This window comes from Xiphophorus hellerii, chromosome 19 (genome assembly GCF_003331165.1).
Source record: "Xiphophorus hellerii strain 12219 chromosome 19, Xiphophorus_hellerii-4.1, whole genome shotgun sequence".
Taxonomy (NCBI): domain Eukaryota; kingdom Metazoa; phylum Chordata; class Actinopteri; order Cyprinodontiformes; family Poeciliidae; genus Xiphophorus; species Xiphophorus hellerii.
The window spans coordinates 3,409,385-3,425,797 of record NC_045690.1 but is presented as its reverse complement, the minus strand read 5'-3'; the positions used below and the strand labels follow the sequence as shown (position 1 = coordinate 3,425,797).

Sequence of the window (16,413 nt, the reverse complement as noted above, 5' to 3'; positions counted from 1 at the left end):
TAATAATAATAATAAATTAATTAATTAATTAATAATGGAAAAGATTTATGGAATTCTGGTTCTACATTTTTCCAGCCGAACACGAATAAAAAAGAAACAATGAAGACGAGTTTCTATGTTTCTCTGACCGGATGGCAGCATCAGTGGGTGAAGTAAAAGTGGAAGAAGTGATGGAGCTTTTGGAAGCGACTCAGCCGGTGAACGCCTCCAATGACAGCTTCGTTTCTCTCCTACCTGACAGCGCGGAGAGCCTCGCCTATCAGATCTCTCTGGCGGCCGTCCTGTCGGTCATCACGCTCGCCACCACGCTCTCCAACGCCTTCGTCATTGCAACCATTTCCCAATCGAAGAAGCTGCAAACTCCGGCGAACTTTCTGATCGCGTCCCTGGCGGTCACCGACCTCCTGGTGTCCATCCTGGTGATGCCCATCTGCGTCCTGTACACGGTCATCCACACCTGGACGCTCGGCCAGATCGTCTGCGACATCTGGCTCTCCTCCGACATAACCTGCTGCACCGCGTCCATCCTGCATCTGTGCGTAATTGCGCTGGATCGGTACTGGGCCATCACGGATGCGGTGGAGTACTCCAAAAAGCGCACGCCGGGACGCGCGGCCGGGATGGTGGCCACCGCCTGGGTCATCGCCATCTCCATCTCCCTGCCGCCTCTCTTCTGGAGGCAGGTGAAGGCGGAGGAGCTGACCAGCTGCAGCGTCAACACGGACCACATCTTTTACACCATCTACTCCACCTTCGGGGCGTTTTACATCCCCACCCTGCTGCTCATCGTGCTGTACTGGAGGATTTACTTGGAGGCCCGGAAGCGCATTCTGAGACAGTCTCCAAAAAAGGTCGGGAAGAGACTGACCTCTGCGCACCTGGTCACTAACTCTCCCGGATCCGTGGCGTCCACGACTTCGCTGCAGTACGCGAGGCACGACACTCCGTCCAGCGACACCGGGTCGTCGACCAGCGAGAACCAGGTGAAAGTCACGGTGTCCGACGCGCTTTTGGAGAAAAAGCGCATCTCCGCGGCCAGGGAAAGAAAAGCGACCAAGACTCTGGGGATCATCCTCGGTGCGTACATCGTCTGCTGGCTTCCGTTTTTCATTTACACGCTGCTGGTGGCCACATGTGAGACATGTTTGAACCCCGAGCTGTTCGACTTCTTCACCTGGCTGGGATACCTGAACTCTCTGATTAACCCCATCATTTACACCATGTCCAACGAGGATTTCAAGAAGGCTTTCCAAAAACTAGTGCGCTTCAGATGCTGCAGGTCCTGAACTGATCCTCCAAATTAAAGTTTGTTTTGTATATGTATAAAAAGCAAAAAAAAACCAAAATCTTGCCATTTCGTCCTTAACTGTTTCCATTTCATACCTGTAAACTGACTTGACATGACGGATACGTTTATGGAGTAATTCAATATTTTGATGATTCATGGAGATAACACGTCATTCAAAAAAGCTTCAAGTAATTCAATAAATTCTATTGGGCCAATTCAATTCTATTTATTTTGATTATTTGCTGGTTATTTCACCATTTTGCCATTTCAGACCTCAATTGTTTTCTTTCTGGTACAGAATTTCTTGTCTTTTTTTGTTATTTATTATTGTGTAATGTATGGAAATGCATGAATCCAGTGAAAACATCTACAAGCCGGAAGTCACTGGAGGTCATAAGGGGTCATGATCTGTTTTACTTTATTTAAAATATTGAGAATAGCAAGAAAGAAGATTAGGTTGCACTAAAAAAAGAAATCAGATTTTCTTCTTAAAATTTTAACTTTTCTCAGCATTTAGATGTCAAATTTGGACCTTAACTCAGAATTCTTAGTTTAATTTAAAAGATTTGACTTTAATCTAAAGATTTAGACTTTTTTTCCTCAGAATTTTGATTTTCTTTCTCAGAATTCTAACTTTTTTTCTCAGAATTTTGAACATTTTCTCAGAATTCTGATACAGAATTTTGACCTTGATCTTAGAGTTCTGACTTTAACCTCAAAATTTAGACTTTTTTTTGTGTCGTAATTTTTGATGATTTTTCCTAGAATTTTGACTTTTTTTCTCAGAATTTTGAAATTTTTCTCAGAATTTTGATAGAATTCTGACCTTGATCTCAGAGTTTGACTTAAGTCTCAGAATTTTGACTTTAATCTAAAAATTTTGACTTTTTTCTCCAAATTTTGGTGTGGAATTTAGAAATTCTTTGAACAGAATTTTGACTTTTGGACTTTTTCTTGAGAAAAACTATAAAAGTTCTGAGATTTAAGTCAGATTTTTTATTCCAGTGGCCCTAATCCTCTTCCGTAGAATGGAGAAGAATTGACAAGCGATTAATTTACAGATGGAATTTTGCCATTTTTATAACCTTTCATCACTTTGAATAATTAAAATAATAAACTATAGCCAAGAATAAACTCATTCCCAGTGGTTTAGGAACGTGGATATGAAATGGAAGAAGGAAAGGAGGAAATGGAAACAGGCGGCTACATTATGAGGGAAGGGATTGGAAAAAATGACACATTATGACCCCTATGAAACCTCCTGCTACCTTTATTGGAGTCATATTATCATATTTCCACAACACATGTGTGCAACATAAAATAATTATTTTGTGGTTTGTGGATGAAAATGTGCAGCACATATCCAAGACTAGAAAAAGGATGAAATGGCAAAGGAGCCACTTTGCTATTTATGACCTTGTACAGGTTTAGTTACAAGAGGAATGGATATAAAATGTGAATCACAAAGAGCAAAAAAGAATCTTTATAATTTACAGCCGTTTAATAAAATGTAGGATAATCTATTTTGATCTATCATGAATTTGAGCAAATTTTAAAGAAGAAAATGGAACTGAAAGTTGCTTTTATGTGTAGAAATGAGTCACTATTTTCACAGTCTGTGTGTGAATATGGATCAGAAGGGATGATGATGATGATGATGATGATGAATATTATGAATATAACAGTTTCTTCTGATTATCAGCCCAGATCAGGAATATTCTGTGATTTCTGCGTTTTTTGGCTCAATCAGAAACATTTATTTTAATGAAATGTTCAAACAAAGATCTGTCAGGAAACGCATCAATCATTCTGTTCCTCCGCACTAACAGGATTCATTAGGTCATGTGATCATTTATTTTTTTTAAATTGTGTTTTAAAAAATAGTGAGAACTCTGATGTTATTTATTTATCAATCTCATCAAGGTGCATACATGTACATGCTGTTGATGCTGGATGAACATTTTATTTCACATATTGACCATTGATTGGATAAACCAACAAGGAAAACTGGTCGATTTTGGTCTTTTTCAGATTGATTGATGCCTTTTCTGTGTTTTTTTGGCTCAATGAAACAGATTTATTTTAATTAAATGTTCTAGTAATGCTCAGTGTCTCAAAAAATGCATAAATCAACCCCGTTCCAGCTTTCCTCAAAATCTGATTAGCTGATTTTGATATTTTTTTAATTCGAGTATAATCCAAAACTGCCTACTTTCATGCACCACAAAATGTATTGATAACCTTTAATACAGTTTAGTTATCAAATTCCACAAGGTGCATAACAGTGCATGCTGCTGATTGATGCTGAATGAACATTTTATTTGAGATATTGACCATCGATTGGTGCTAATTGCAGGAGAAACTGGTCCGTTTTGATCTTTTTCAGATTGGTTGATGCCTTTTAAGCCTGAAAACATCCTGTAAATGTCAACGTTAAAGTAATCCAAAGTTTACGTTTGTTTTGCTCACGATCACAGCCTGTTTTTCTGCTCCACTCAATGATCATCTGGTTAGAAAATGGAGAAAAATAACCGAACCAAAAGCCTGCAGGCTGCACCCTGCAGCAGGAAAACATTCACATAAAACCGATGTCAAACAAAAAAACACTTCATCTGATATTTGCCAAGCTGAGTGCCATGATGACTTCAATTCTGCTGAACAAACATCCCCCTGTTTTACTGAGCATGTGTGAACCTGTATGTAAAACCTTACAGCTGCAGAGTCCCACCTGAAGGGAAGTGCAATAGAAAAAACTATTTCTCTTTATTCAAAAACTAAATATTGTGGTGTAAATTTGTGAAATAAAAGCTTTTTAATGTCTGTAAATGAGAGCTTACTGCCCTCAGAATAATAAAAATGATGGCAAAAATCATATTAAGGAACGTCTTGTGGCTCTAAATGCTTTGGGAAAATATGAAGAATGAAAGCAGGAGATTTCATTTTCATACTGTTTGGTTTCTCCACCGTCTTCCAGTCCGTCTAATTTCTCTGCTCGGTTCCCTCTGGGAGGAGCACACATCTATTTGATCAGCAGCTGTCAGATATCACTGAGATATGATGGTGGGAGAAGCTCTTCTGCCCTCATAATGTCAGCAAACGCATAAACACACCCCTCCCCATGGGCTTCTGTTTGAGAATTTTAATATGCATGAAAGATGAGTATATTTGAACAAAGCTCTTGCTTAGAGAACTAGTCTCAGACATTCATAGAAAGGCTGGAAAATGGAACAGCAGATGCAGAATTTGAAATTTTCCTGCAATAATCGTTATGATGTTGTGTTTAACAAGATTAATGATGCAAAATGTTCAGTTTTCCACGACGCATAAGTTTTTATTTAAAGACCAGATTAAGAAAGCATCAAAACTAAGAAAAGATTAAACTAAAGCAGAGACTGAAAAGAGAAAATCCTATTTAATCCTAACGATTTATAAATGTCCATGTGCAGAAGTAACTAAAGTTACAGAAAATACAGATTAAAATCTTACTAAGGAATTTTGGTCTAATTTCTATTCCAAATATCTTAATACATTTGAAATAAGACAAAACTAACTTTTCAGAAAACGCATAAAAACTTCTTTAAGTCAATAATTCCTTAATATTGATGAAACGGTTCTGGTTCTATTGACAGATTATTTCACCTACGACAGAAAAAATGTCTTGTTATAAGTGAAATAATCTGGCAGTGAATCTAGTACTTTTTAATCAATATTAATGGATTATTTATTTAAATTAAGCTCCGATTTCTTGTTGAAATGTTACTTCTAGTTAGTTTTGTTTTATTTCAAGTACTAAGCTAATTTCACTAGAAACTAGACAAGATTGTTGTCTTGAAATAATTGTTTGTGTTGTTGCAGGAAACAGTTGATGTTCTTGTGTTTAACAAGATTAATGGTGCGAAATGTTCAGTTTTTTTATGACATAAAACAAGTTCTTACTTAAAGAACAGATTAAGAATGCAGCAAAGCCAAGAAAAGATTTGCATAAAACAGAGATTGAACAGAGAAAATCCTAACTTAATGTTTCCCTTAATGAGCTATTTATAAATGTTCATGGGCAAAAGTAACTAAACTTACAGAAAATTTACCAAAAAAAAGAAAATGCAGCCTCTCCAAACTTTATCAATCAAAGATGACAGCAGAGAACAATTTAAAAAATTTAACAGATTTTTATTGGCAATTCTTACACTGATGTTAAAAAGCAAAACTGAAATGTTTCAGGTCAAAAATAATTTTAATATTGAAGATACACTGCAAAAACAAAAGAAATTCTAACATTTTTTCCATGTTCTGACAGAACCAGCACTTTTCCATCAATATTAAGGCCTAAAAGAAGCTTTTACATCTTGGTGAAAAGTTAGTGTCTTGTTTCAAGTGCACTAAGATATTTTGCACTAGATGAAAATTACTTGTTAAGATTTTGAGCTTTTGCAGTGTAGCCATCTGTAGAACCAGAGTTCAATCGGCCAGAATGGGACTCCATACATCAGGTGTTTGGGGAAAATATCCAACTTTGTTAAACAAAATGAGAACTCATAAATATGTGTATTATCAGAAATGATACCTTTGCTCTTCAGTCGTGCAGCAGCAGAACAATTTTCCAGCGAATGAGTCACCCAGAGGAAACCGTATCATTTTTTATGCTCAGTAAACGGTTTGTGATTTACTGAATGACTCATGCGCAGCAGCTGCAGCACATTATCTGATTATTCAAACACAACAATTGCATCGTGCAATAATCATATTGCTTTGTTTATTTATTTTGATCATCTGACTGCTAGTGAAGGACAACACTTACCGAGGCCAAACACATTGATGACGAAGCTGTAAAATATGAATTTATTGCATGTAGTTTGGTTAGCAGCTTTATTGTTTCACCCTTTCTGATTAGGGAAGGTTTAAAACATTCATCGCCTGAAAAAGGGAGGCCACCTGCTCTTAATGACGAACTGAGGCTGGGCGAGCGCAGCTGACCTTGGTGGTTAGTAAACGCACTAAGCAATCTATTAGACGGCTTTGGAGAGAACGGCTGCAAAACAATGAAACGCCACATCTGATTCTAACTTTCAGTAATCTTTTATCTCACAGCATCGAACTTCATAGATTCCTGATAAAATGTACATTTTAAATCAGTCCTCCACACCTTTCAGATTATGAACATCTTTATTGCAAACATATAGCAGCCCTAATAGATTAAAGTTTACATAATTAATATGATTCTAATGACAATCTATTGGTAGGATATCGGTGAAGGTGAAGTGCCTCGTTTACAGCCACAGACAGCTCAGGCTCTTCCTGCATTTTATCACCTGTGTGTGTTAAAGCCTAACCTTCAGCAGTGTGTGTTATTTTATTTCCTTACAGCATCTCAGCGGCCTTATAGTGTTTAAAGGTTCACAGCACTTTGCATTAGTTTCTCCTCCAGCTCACCTACACGTCTAATAATACACCGCTCCGCTCAACAACAGGAACTTCAACCACAACTGGCTCAGTGCAACAATAACTCGCCTTGCAAAAGGAGTTATTGAATTTTTTTCTGCGTTTTTTTGCTCACCTTGAAACCGCAAACTTCAATGTGTTTCAGTGGGAATTTATGATTGAAAAGCAAAAAGAAAATGACACACATGTTTTCAAATAATTCAACAGCAGAAAATCTGAAAGACGTTTTTTCCGTTTGTTTTCTGTCCTCCTGAATAACATTTTGTAGAAATGTTGGTGCTGCTGCTACAGCTGCAGGTCTTCATGCTGCTGCTGTCATTTACATATCTGGGAATCATCATGCATCATGGGGAAGTGGCGTATTCCCATTATTTGCAGTGTTAGTCTGCCAATAATTTAGTTCTATTTTGGTTTCATCTGAGCAGAGACTCTTCCATTTGTTTGTTTCCTACTTGGCTCATGGAAAACAGGAAACAGGATTTATTTTGACTTCCTGTTGGAGATAAATTTATTCTACATGGCGTCACAGCTTGAGGTGTAGATTTACACCCTAATCACCAAAATACATATTTAACTTTGAGACTAAATATTTAGTTAAATATTTAATTTGAAAGCTAAATATTTAATTTCCAAGCTAAATAAACTAAACATTTAAGAATGTCAGAAAAACCAAATTAAATATTTACTAAATATAAATTTTAAATTTTAAATTAAATGTTTAGTTTGCCAACTAAACATTTAGCTCAGATATAAACATTTAGTTGGGAACTAAATATTTAGTTTGTAAACTAAAATTTTAGTTCACAAACTAGTTCAGACTTTTAGTTAGGAACTAAATATTTATCTTGCACAATTAATATTTAATTCACATACTAAATATTTTGTTTAAAAACCGAATAAACTAAGAATTTATAAATGTGAGAGTTGCAAACTAAATATTTAATTCAAATCCTAAATATTTTGCTTAGAAACTAAATATTTAGCTTTCAAATAAAATATTTAATTTAGAAACTAAATAGTTATCCCAGACTTAAACATTCAGTTAGGAACTAAATATTTAATTCACATACTAAATATTTTGTTTATAAACTGAATAAACTAAGAATTTATAAATGTGAGAGTTGCAAACTAAATATTTAATTCAATGCTAAATATTTTGTTTAGAAACTAAATATTTAGCTTTCAAATTAAATATTTAATTTAGAAACTAAATGGCTATCTCAGACTTAAATGTTTAATTAAGAATCTAATTATTTACTTTGCAAACAAAACAAAGCTTGTGAATTAAATATTTAGTTTGGAAGTCTGATATTTATAAATCTATGAATTTTTGGTGAAAATATGACATTAAAATTAAAGCGCCCATTTTTTTCTCTGATAGACTAAATAAAAAAGAAGTATTGCTGTTAGTATTTTACTGTGTAACTTTACAAACGGCGCCTCATAACTGTAGCTGTCCAGACTGGAAACAGACAAACCACAAAACAAACTAATAATCTGATGTGTAATGGGGACAAAAACTGTTGGCAGCCAGACGTGTTGCTTTCTGCTGACATTTGAGCTCAAAGGTCAGACCCACTGAACTTTATGTTTCCGTTGGGAGGCAGACATTAACAGGAGCGATTGTTGCTCTCCATTAGCTTCACTTTTTCATTGCCTTAATTACCTCAATCTGTGCATTTTATTTAGAAATCGGGCCCTGCAGGTTTCACCCTGTTGTTTGAAGTTTTGAGTCGACCAGCTGCCATCATGTTCACCACGTTTCATGCTTCAAACACTCTAACCCAAGAAACCTCAGATCAACCAGCAGAATAACGGCAGACATATTGACTTAACATCTGCGCTCCCAAAGCCCTGTGAGAGATCGGCCGGGCCCAGAAGGACCCGACTGGAACCGCCCCAGTTAGTCAGCGGGAAGCAGGTCAGTGGAGGATGCCATCGACTTTACATCCTGCAACATCTCGACTGGCAGAAAACACAGCAGTTTGTTGCTTTTTGTTAGGTTGAAAATTTTAAAGTTTTGGATTGGAAACAAGCAAAAAAGCAGCCAAGTTAGGAGACCGGTTCTTCTCATATTATTACGACTTTATTCTCATATTATTACTACTTTATTCTCATATTATTACGACTTTATTCTCATATTATTACGACTTTATTCTCATATTATTACAACTTTATTCTCATATTATTACGACTTTATTCTCATATTATTACGACTTTATTCTCATATTATTATGACTTTATTCTCATATTATTACGACTTTATTCTCATATTATTACGACTTTATTCTCATATTATTACAACTTTATTCTCATATTATTACGACTTTATTTTCATATTATTACGACTGTATTCTCATATTATTACAACTTTATTTTCCTATTATTACGACTTTATTCTCATATTATTACAACTTTATTCTCATATGATTACGACTTTATTCTCATATTATTACAACTTTATTCTCATATGATTACGACTTTATTCTCATATTATTACGACTTTATTCTCATATTATTACGACTTTATTCTCATATTATTACAATTTTATTCTCATATTATTACAATTTTATTCTCATATTATTACAACTTTATTCTCATATTATTACGACTTTATTCTCATATTATTACAACTTTATTTTCATATTATTACAACTTTATTCTCATATTATTACAACTTTATTTTCATATTATTACGACTTTATTCTCATATTATTACAACTTTATCATCATTTTATTCCAACTTTATTATCATATTCTTGAATTAATACAACTTTATTGTGTTTTTGCTATGACTACATTCTTGAAAAATTAGGACTTTGTTCTCTTATTATTGAGACTTTAGGTATTATTACAACTTTATTGTCATTTTAGTACAACTGTATTCTTATAAATTTTTTCTATTGTTTTACACTTGTGCATATGTATTAATTAGTTTTATTTTGTAACCAGGTTGCAGTGCATTACAGACTTCTGATATGTAGATTTCAATGGGGTTTACCTGGTTAAATAAGGGAAATAATAAAAATAATACAACTTTATTCTCTTTCTGTTACTTCTTTCATATTAATACAACTTTACTGTTATTTTTACAACTTTATCCTCATATTATTATGTTTTCATTCTCCAATCTATTGTGGTATTATTTAGACTGTACTCTGAAATAATCACAACTTCATTCTCTCTTTACTTTATTCTCACATTAATGCAACTTTTAGAGTGAGATAACAGCTGAAGAATGAGAAAAAGAGCCAAAGTGAATATAATAAAAGCACTTTTTAATTCCTCAAATTATAATATCTGGCTCTTTCTCCCTTTTGGGGAATCAAACAGCAAAGCAGGAAGGTTTCAGAAATGTTCCTAGACTCTCAGCTCTATTAAACCTTTATAGAAATTGTGGCGCCAGCCGAACCAAACAACGTCCACCTCCTCCATCTCCTCCACCTCCTCCACCTCCAAATTATAGCCATCATCACAGAGCGAGTAGGAGGAGGATGCAGACGAGTTTATTTACCGAGCGTGCTGCTTTCCACTTTCAGCTGCTTATCCAGGTCACCTTCCTCTCCTTTCAAGACACAGACAAGTTTTCAGCAGATGCCAAACCATCTGAGGATGAAGTAAATAGTAAAAGCAAAAAATTTTAAGCCCTGCTTTGTTTGTTTCTTCAACTAAACACATTTAATGTCTTAGAAGTAATTGGTTTGACATGATTTCAGCATGTTGTCCATGTAATCACCTAAATGAAATGTTGCAGGCCTGTGAAGTGACGGCTGGAAACCCGATTGAATCGATTTGGTTCTTTTCTAATCTACAAGGTGGAGGTTTCATTCTGCCTGTCTCAGCTTTGGTTGGGTTATAAAGAGAAAACGCTAAGTTTAATCTGAGGCTATTTTCATAAAACTGATCTCTCTTTGTGGAAAATTACTATGCTAGAATGGATTTGAAATGATTGACAGGTTTCATTTTATTATCTGGATGTTTCCATGAATAAGAAGGTGCATAATGGTCAGAATTTAAAATTCAGCAGAGCAGAGTCTCTTTAAACTAAAAAGGGGCAATCTGGTCTTTGGAGAGCTTCAGCAGCTCATTTTCAGGTTTTAAAATTCTCGTTTTAAATGTTTTTGTACTTCAGTTTGGGTCTCAGCTGCTTCTAAAAACAGTTTGTTTCTCCACATGAGCTTAAAAAAACCTCATCCAGCAGTATTTTGGCAATAAGTTAATATTTTTGGTGTATGGAAAATGAGCTGTTTCAAAAACTTTTGGAATGTAATCAGACTTTCACCTAGTGACCCCAGCAAAGCCTGACCTGTTACCTAGCAACCCAAGCGAAGCTCCACGATGTTTGGTGAGCTGGTTTTGAAATTCAATTAAAAAATGCTTGATCCCAAAAATGAAACAAAATATTGTTGCAATTCATATTATTTCAAAATTTGTCAAAGATTTATTGTAGATTTATTGCTACATGCGATGTACAATGGCTGCTGGAAAAGACAAGTGTTTTGTTGTTGACGGGATCTTATTTTGTTATGTTTTATAGACATATCTAAGTTTATTAATGTTAGAAAGTGTAATAGATCACCTTTAAAATCTGACCTACTTCATGTAAAAGGAAGCCCAAAATCAGCAGGAACAGGAATTCAAATCGCCAATTTTATGGCATTCTTAGATGAATCTATGCTGCTGTGTTACATAATTTGATTGGCAGGTCAGTTTCTAAATTTCAGTCATGTTCTCATGAATGCCTCTTTTCACTGTTGCCACAGTTTAAATGTGTCAGAGGTTTTCATGCTGCCTCCATCATGCTGCTGTAAACAGGTGAGGATTACCAGCAGGGGCAGAAAAACATCCCTGATGTTCAGTCGGTTGACCTGACCTCCTTCTCCTGTTTGTTCCCCTGCCATATGCAGCACCTTTCTTCCAAGTTTGTTTCTCTGCTTCTTCCTTTCATGTCTGTTTAACATGCTCTTCTCCCTTTCCTTTCCCACGTCCGTAGTTCCTCTGCTGTCTTTCCTGAGCATCCATCTTTTCCAAGGGGATGATGTGAAACAAGCCAGCAGAGAACATGATAATCTGCTGCTTTTTGACCGGAAACAGGAGTTTCAGCTGTTTTTTCCTTGTTCCAGACTTTATTTTCCCCTGAGCTCAGACTCCTGCCTGCAGCCCGCCTGCCTCCAGGAGGTGTTCTCCAGCACCTCGCCTGGAGAACAAGGACAGAACGGATCATTCTCGCTACTTTCACTGCAAAAACACAAAATATTTCCAAGTCCTTTTGGCTACGTTTCTAGTGCAAATATCTCAGTACACTTAAAATAAGACAAAAACTAACTCACAAGCAAATTTTCAACAACTATATGGGGTTATTTTTAGTCAATACTTCCTTAATATTGATGGAAAAGTTTTAGTTCCACTGGCAGGTTTTTTAATTTATAACTAGACATTTTTCCCATAAGTAAAATAATCTGCCAGTGGAACTAGTAGTTTTCATTCATATTAAGGAATTATTGTAAGATATTTACACTGGAAACTAAGAATACTTGGTAAGATTGCAGTGTAGCTTCACCTGGTTCAAATTCATTAATGAAATGCTATGCTGTTGCATTTTGGGCAATAAAATGTACATTTTCTTACTTAAAAAAGGAATTTAATAATTTGGTATTTGCATCTTTTAATGAAGTTCTAGTTTTGTATAAAATTGCTTAAATGAAAAATCTGGAGAATGTTGCAACTTTTTTCTGTGTGATTAATCCAATCAGAATAATCAATTACTAAAATAATCGTTGGTTGCAGCCCTAAATTTTACAGTGCTCACAGACGTGTTGCAAATTTCAGTTATCAAAAAGTCACTTTATTTTTCTGAAAATCTCTGTTTTCCTGCTTCCAGTGTTTATTTCTTCCTGGTAGGTTGTTATGGTGTTCCACTTCCTGAATAGCTTATCTAGGTTATTTCTGTTTGTGTGTTAGATTGCTCTCTTTCTGTTTTATTTTAATGTCTTTTCACATTTTGTTTAATTTCTTTTATTTCTTGCTCATTAGGTTTAGTTTTGCTGGTTTATGTCGAGTTTTATAGCTTGTCCTTAAGCCTACATTGATTTTATTTTTCTAAATTTATGTTTCTTCTGTCATGTTCTTCTACTGTTGTCTTGGTTTTCCTTTTGTTGTCCATCCTCATTAGATTCATTGTTGCTATATGTCATATGTTTATTTCCTTAGTGGTATGCTTGTGCATTTGTATTAATTTTCTTAGATTATCTGAATACATTTTTATACACTCTTCCTTGCAAAATTGTTTTCATTCAACTATAGTGAAGGATTTTCTGTTTAAATCAATTTAACATGTGAAGCATCTCAGTCAGGTTTGTTCCCAGACTTTGAAAAACCTGCAGATTTTATTTCTTTTTCTGAACCATTCAGAAGTAGATTGCTGTTATGTATTGCATGATTGTCCAGCTCCACAACTGTGCTTGAATTTAGGATTAAAATGATTGTCAAACAATGTCTTTTAGGATTTTCCATTTATAGAAAATGGTTTTGATTAGGGATGCAATCAATTAATCGACTTACTGTTAATTAATACTAATTGTTGGTTAATAGTGACCAACAATTTATTTTATTAAGTAAAATAAACCTTTTTATTTTATTTAATAAAATAATGTCGTTTTATTATATTAAAATTCGATAAAATCGGTCTTACTGGAAAAAACGTCCAGTGAGACTTTTAGTGTTGTAGTTTGGCCTCCATCCAGCAGAGGGCGCGGCTAGCCATTTAAGCAGAGCCATTGATACAGAAACAAAGATGGCGGCTAAAACTGAACCGTAAAGAAAAGCGGTCAAAACAGTGTTCAGTGTTGGAGGTAAAAGAAACTTTATGCGGCTCTGTTTAGAAATAAAAACACTCGACATTCTCCTTAAGTTTCAAATGAACAGCTCTTTATTCAGCCGAGCTGCGTGATGCTAAGGAAAATGATTATTTAATGCTAAAATACACTTAATCTTCCCACATGTGTTAATCACTCGTATTTGAAAAAACAGGCTTTGGGTGACCTTTCGAAAGAGGCCCGAGGAGACAAGCAGACGCCTTCAACTGTTTGTTTAAGAGCATACAAAAGCCATAAAATTAGCATCTCCATGGAAACGGCAGCTGGAATGTGGTAGGAAGAAACTCCAGGAGAGTCGGCGAGATTTATAACAGGACTTCGGTGCGGGGAATATTCGTGCAGGACTGGGGGTTTCCCTCCGATTTGCTTGGACAAAAAACAGAGCACCTTCGAGGCTGAACCAGGTCTCTGATTGGTCAAAACAACAGAACGCCTTTTTTGCATATATTAAATAGGGAAACACCCTTTTGGTTTATAGTTTCAGGTCAACACCGGAGAAGGGAGAGTTTTTTACCATCTTTTCTCCACGTGGGCGCCTTTGTCTGTCTCTGTGTTCGTTTGTCTTCCCTTGTGTGTTTTTATTTTCATGAGAAAATGCATATCTTTGTTCCTCTGCAGCTTTGTTGTTCATTGCTTTTTATGAGATTAAACTCTGTATTTCTGTGACGTCATCGTGCCTTGCCTTCTCCTTGCCAGCGTGATGTCATCCGCTCGCGACCCGGCTAACAGGAGGAGAGGAGAGCCATGCCTTTTCCAAAATTAAGCTAACCTAATAACTTTCCTTCCTTAACAGTGACGAAGCAGCGGCAACTTCTCAATTAAAAATTACGGATTTGCTACGAAGGCGAGCATGTGATCACAGAAAAACAGAACTGAGAAAAATTGTAGATGATGGAAAAACCCGTGATGCCAATAAGCAAAGCTGCTTTTGTCGCAAGTTGATGCGCTTCACGGAGCCAAGTTCCTTCAAGAGCAACAATAGACGGTTCTTCCGTATGAACATCTCACTGTAAGTCTCAGTTTATTGTTTATTTCTTTTATTTTACTATACAGTAACTTCTTGTTTGGTTATGTTCCGGTTTAATAATCTGGGGAATTTATATAACGTTTTGTGACAAGACAACTTACATTTTTAAATCAATGTCTAACTCAGAAAATGTATGGTCATTTTTAAAGAGCCACCATTTTATTTCTGTTCTTAGGTTAAAACTAAGAAAAACATAAAACATTTACAAAAATAGGATTGATGCATTTTCTTCTATTGGATGTTGAAGTTTGTGGGAAATGTAAAAAAACAAACAAACAAAAAAAAGCACTTAGTTTACAAGGAAAAAAATGTTTGTGATACTTGTATCCTTCTGTTGTGGAAATTCAATGCAAGATTTATTTTATGCAAAAAAAGAAACAGAAAACAAAGCTAAAATCTGCATTTTGTAAATATCTAACTATATATATAAAATGTTACCCAAATATTAAGATCCACTGTGGAAGCTCCAAAGAGCCACTTAGCCAATAGTTTATACTTTGCTTTACTTTACAGCTGGTAATCTTTAGGAAACGGGGTTCACTTTAAATCGCTTGTAGGATTCAGAAATCCTCTGTTAACAGAGTTAAAACCCAACTTCATGACTCAGCTTAGCATGTTGTTGAGGTTAAATATGCTCTTTGACCAAAGGATATCAGGCTGTGTTGAACCTGTTTGTGCAAGCCCTGATCTGCATAATAGGTTATGCAACCTCTGCTGCTGGTGCCAAGTTGCAGGATGATGTGAGCAAAAGGCACTTAGCACACTGACGGTGACACTTTTGCTGCTCAATGTCTATTAGATCACAGCGATAATCAGGCCTGAGTGGATATTCCCAAAGACGTGTAAGTGGTGTATGACGGCTAACGTGACTCAAATTTTAGATCGCAAACCCTGACGCCTTCATGTCCTCTGCTTTCCAGAGCCTGGAAGAAAATAGTTTGGTAAAGATAACACTTTTAAATCTCTTAGTAAAATGTTTATAATTCTTGTTTTTTTTATTTTTTATCTGTAAACTTTCCAACGGTAAACAGGGTAGCAACTAGTATAGTTTAACTGTGAATATTAGGTCATTTTAATGGAGTTAGCAGCTCATAAAATATAACATTAAGAGCTAATTATGCTGGAAAGCTTTAAGGCTGATGATGATTTTGTCAACTGCATTTGAATTTGTGTGAACAAGGCCGATTTTATGTCACCACCCTAAAATTCAATGTCTTTAAACAGAATTTTACCTTATAGACAAACAGAAAGAAACACATAGTTGTAAAGTCTAATTTTCACAAATCTTTAAAACTAAACTTGAACTGATTTGTTAAATTTATTCCTAATCTTTACCTCCAAACTACTGACTTACAGCTTAGCGGAGACCTGATGTGTGACTCCGACTGTAATCCTGAAGGATTGAGGTCATAAACTGGCCAGGTTTACTGGAACAGTTGGGCTTGACGATAAAGGACACAGAGGGGTTTTTAAAGCTCCTTGCACTTTATGGTTCATCCGCACTGCAAAAACATAAAATCTTACCAGATTGTTTCGCCTAGTTCATAATGAAAATATCTTAGTAAACTCGGAATAAAACAAAGGCAGCTTATAGGCAACTTTTCAGCAAGATATAGGAGCTTGTTTTAAGTGAATAATTCTTTTATTTTGTTGAAAAAAAAATGGTTTCAATGATAGATTTTTTCAATTAAGCAAATACATTTTCCCATGTTATAACTGAAATAATCTGCCAGTGGAACTAGTACTTTTTGTCAATATTAAGGAATCATTGAATTATTGATTTAAA

The 16,413-nt window shown here is 35.4% G+C and overlaps 1 protein-coding gene across 1 annotated transcript; it reads left to right on the top strand.

The window, feature by feature from the left end:
* The first annotated feature begins 25 nt into the window (after positions 1–25).
* htr1b (5-hydroxytryptamine (serotonin) receptor 1B) lies at positions 26–4,166 on the top strand. Its single transcript, XM_032546373.1, has one exon. The coding sequence runs from the start codon at positions 132–134 to the stop codon at positions 1,284–1,286; it is 1,155 nt and encodes a 384-aa protein (XP_032402264.1). The 5' UTR covers positions 26–131; the 3' UTR covers positions 1,287–4,166.
* Positions 4,167–16,413: the final 12,247 nt, after the last annotated feature.

What these genes read in the sequence shown, in the direction of transcription:
- htr1b (XM_032546373.1), top strand. Translation starts at nt 132, where the DNA reads ATGGCAGCATCAGTGGGTGAAGTAAAAGTGGAAGAAGTGATGGAGCTT.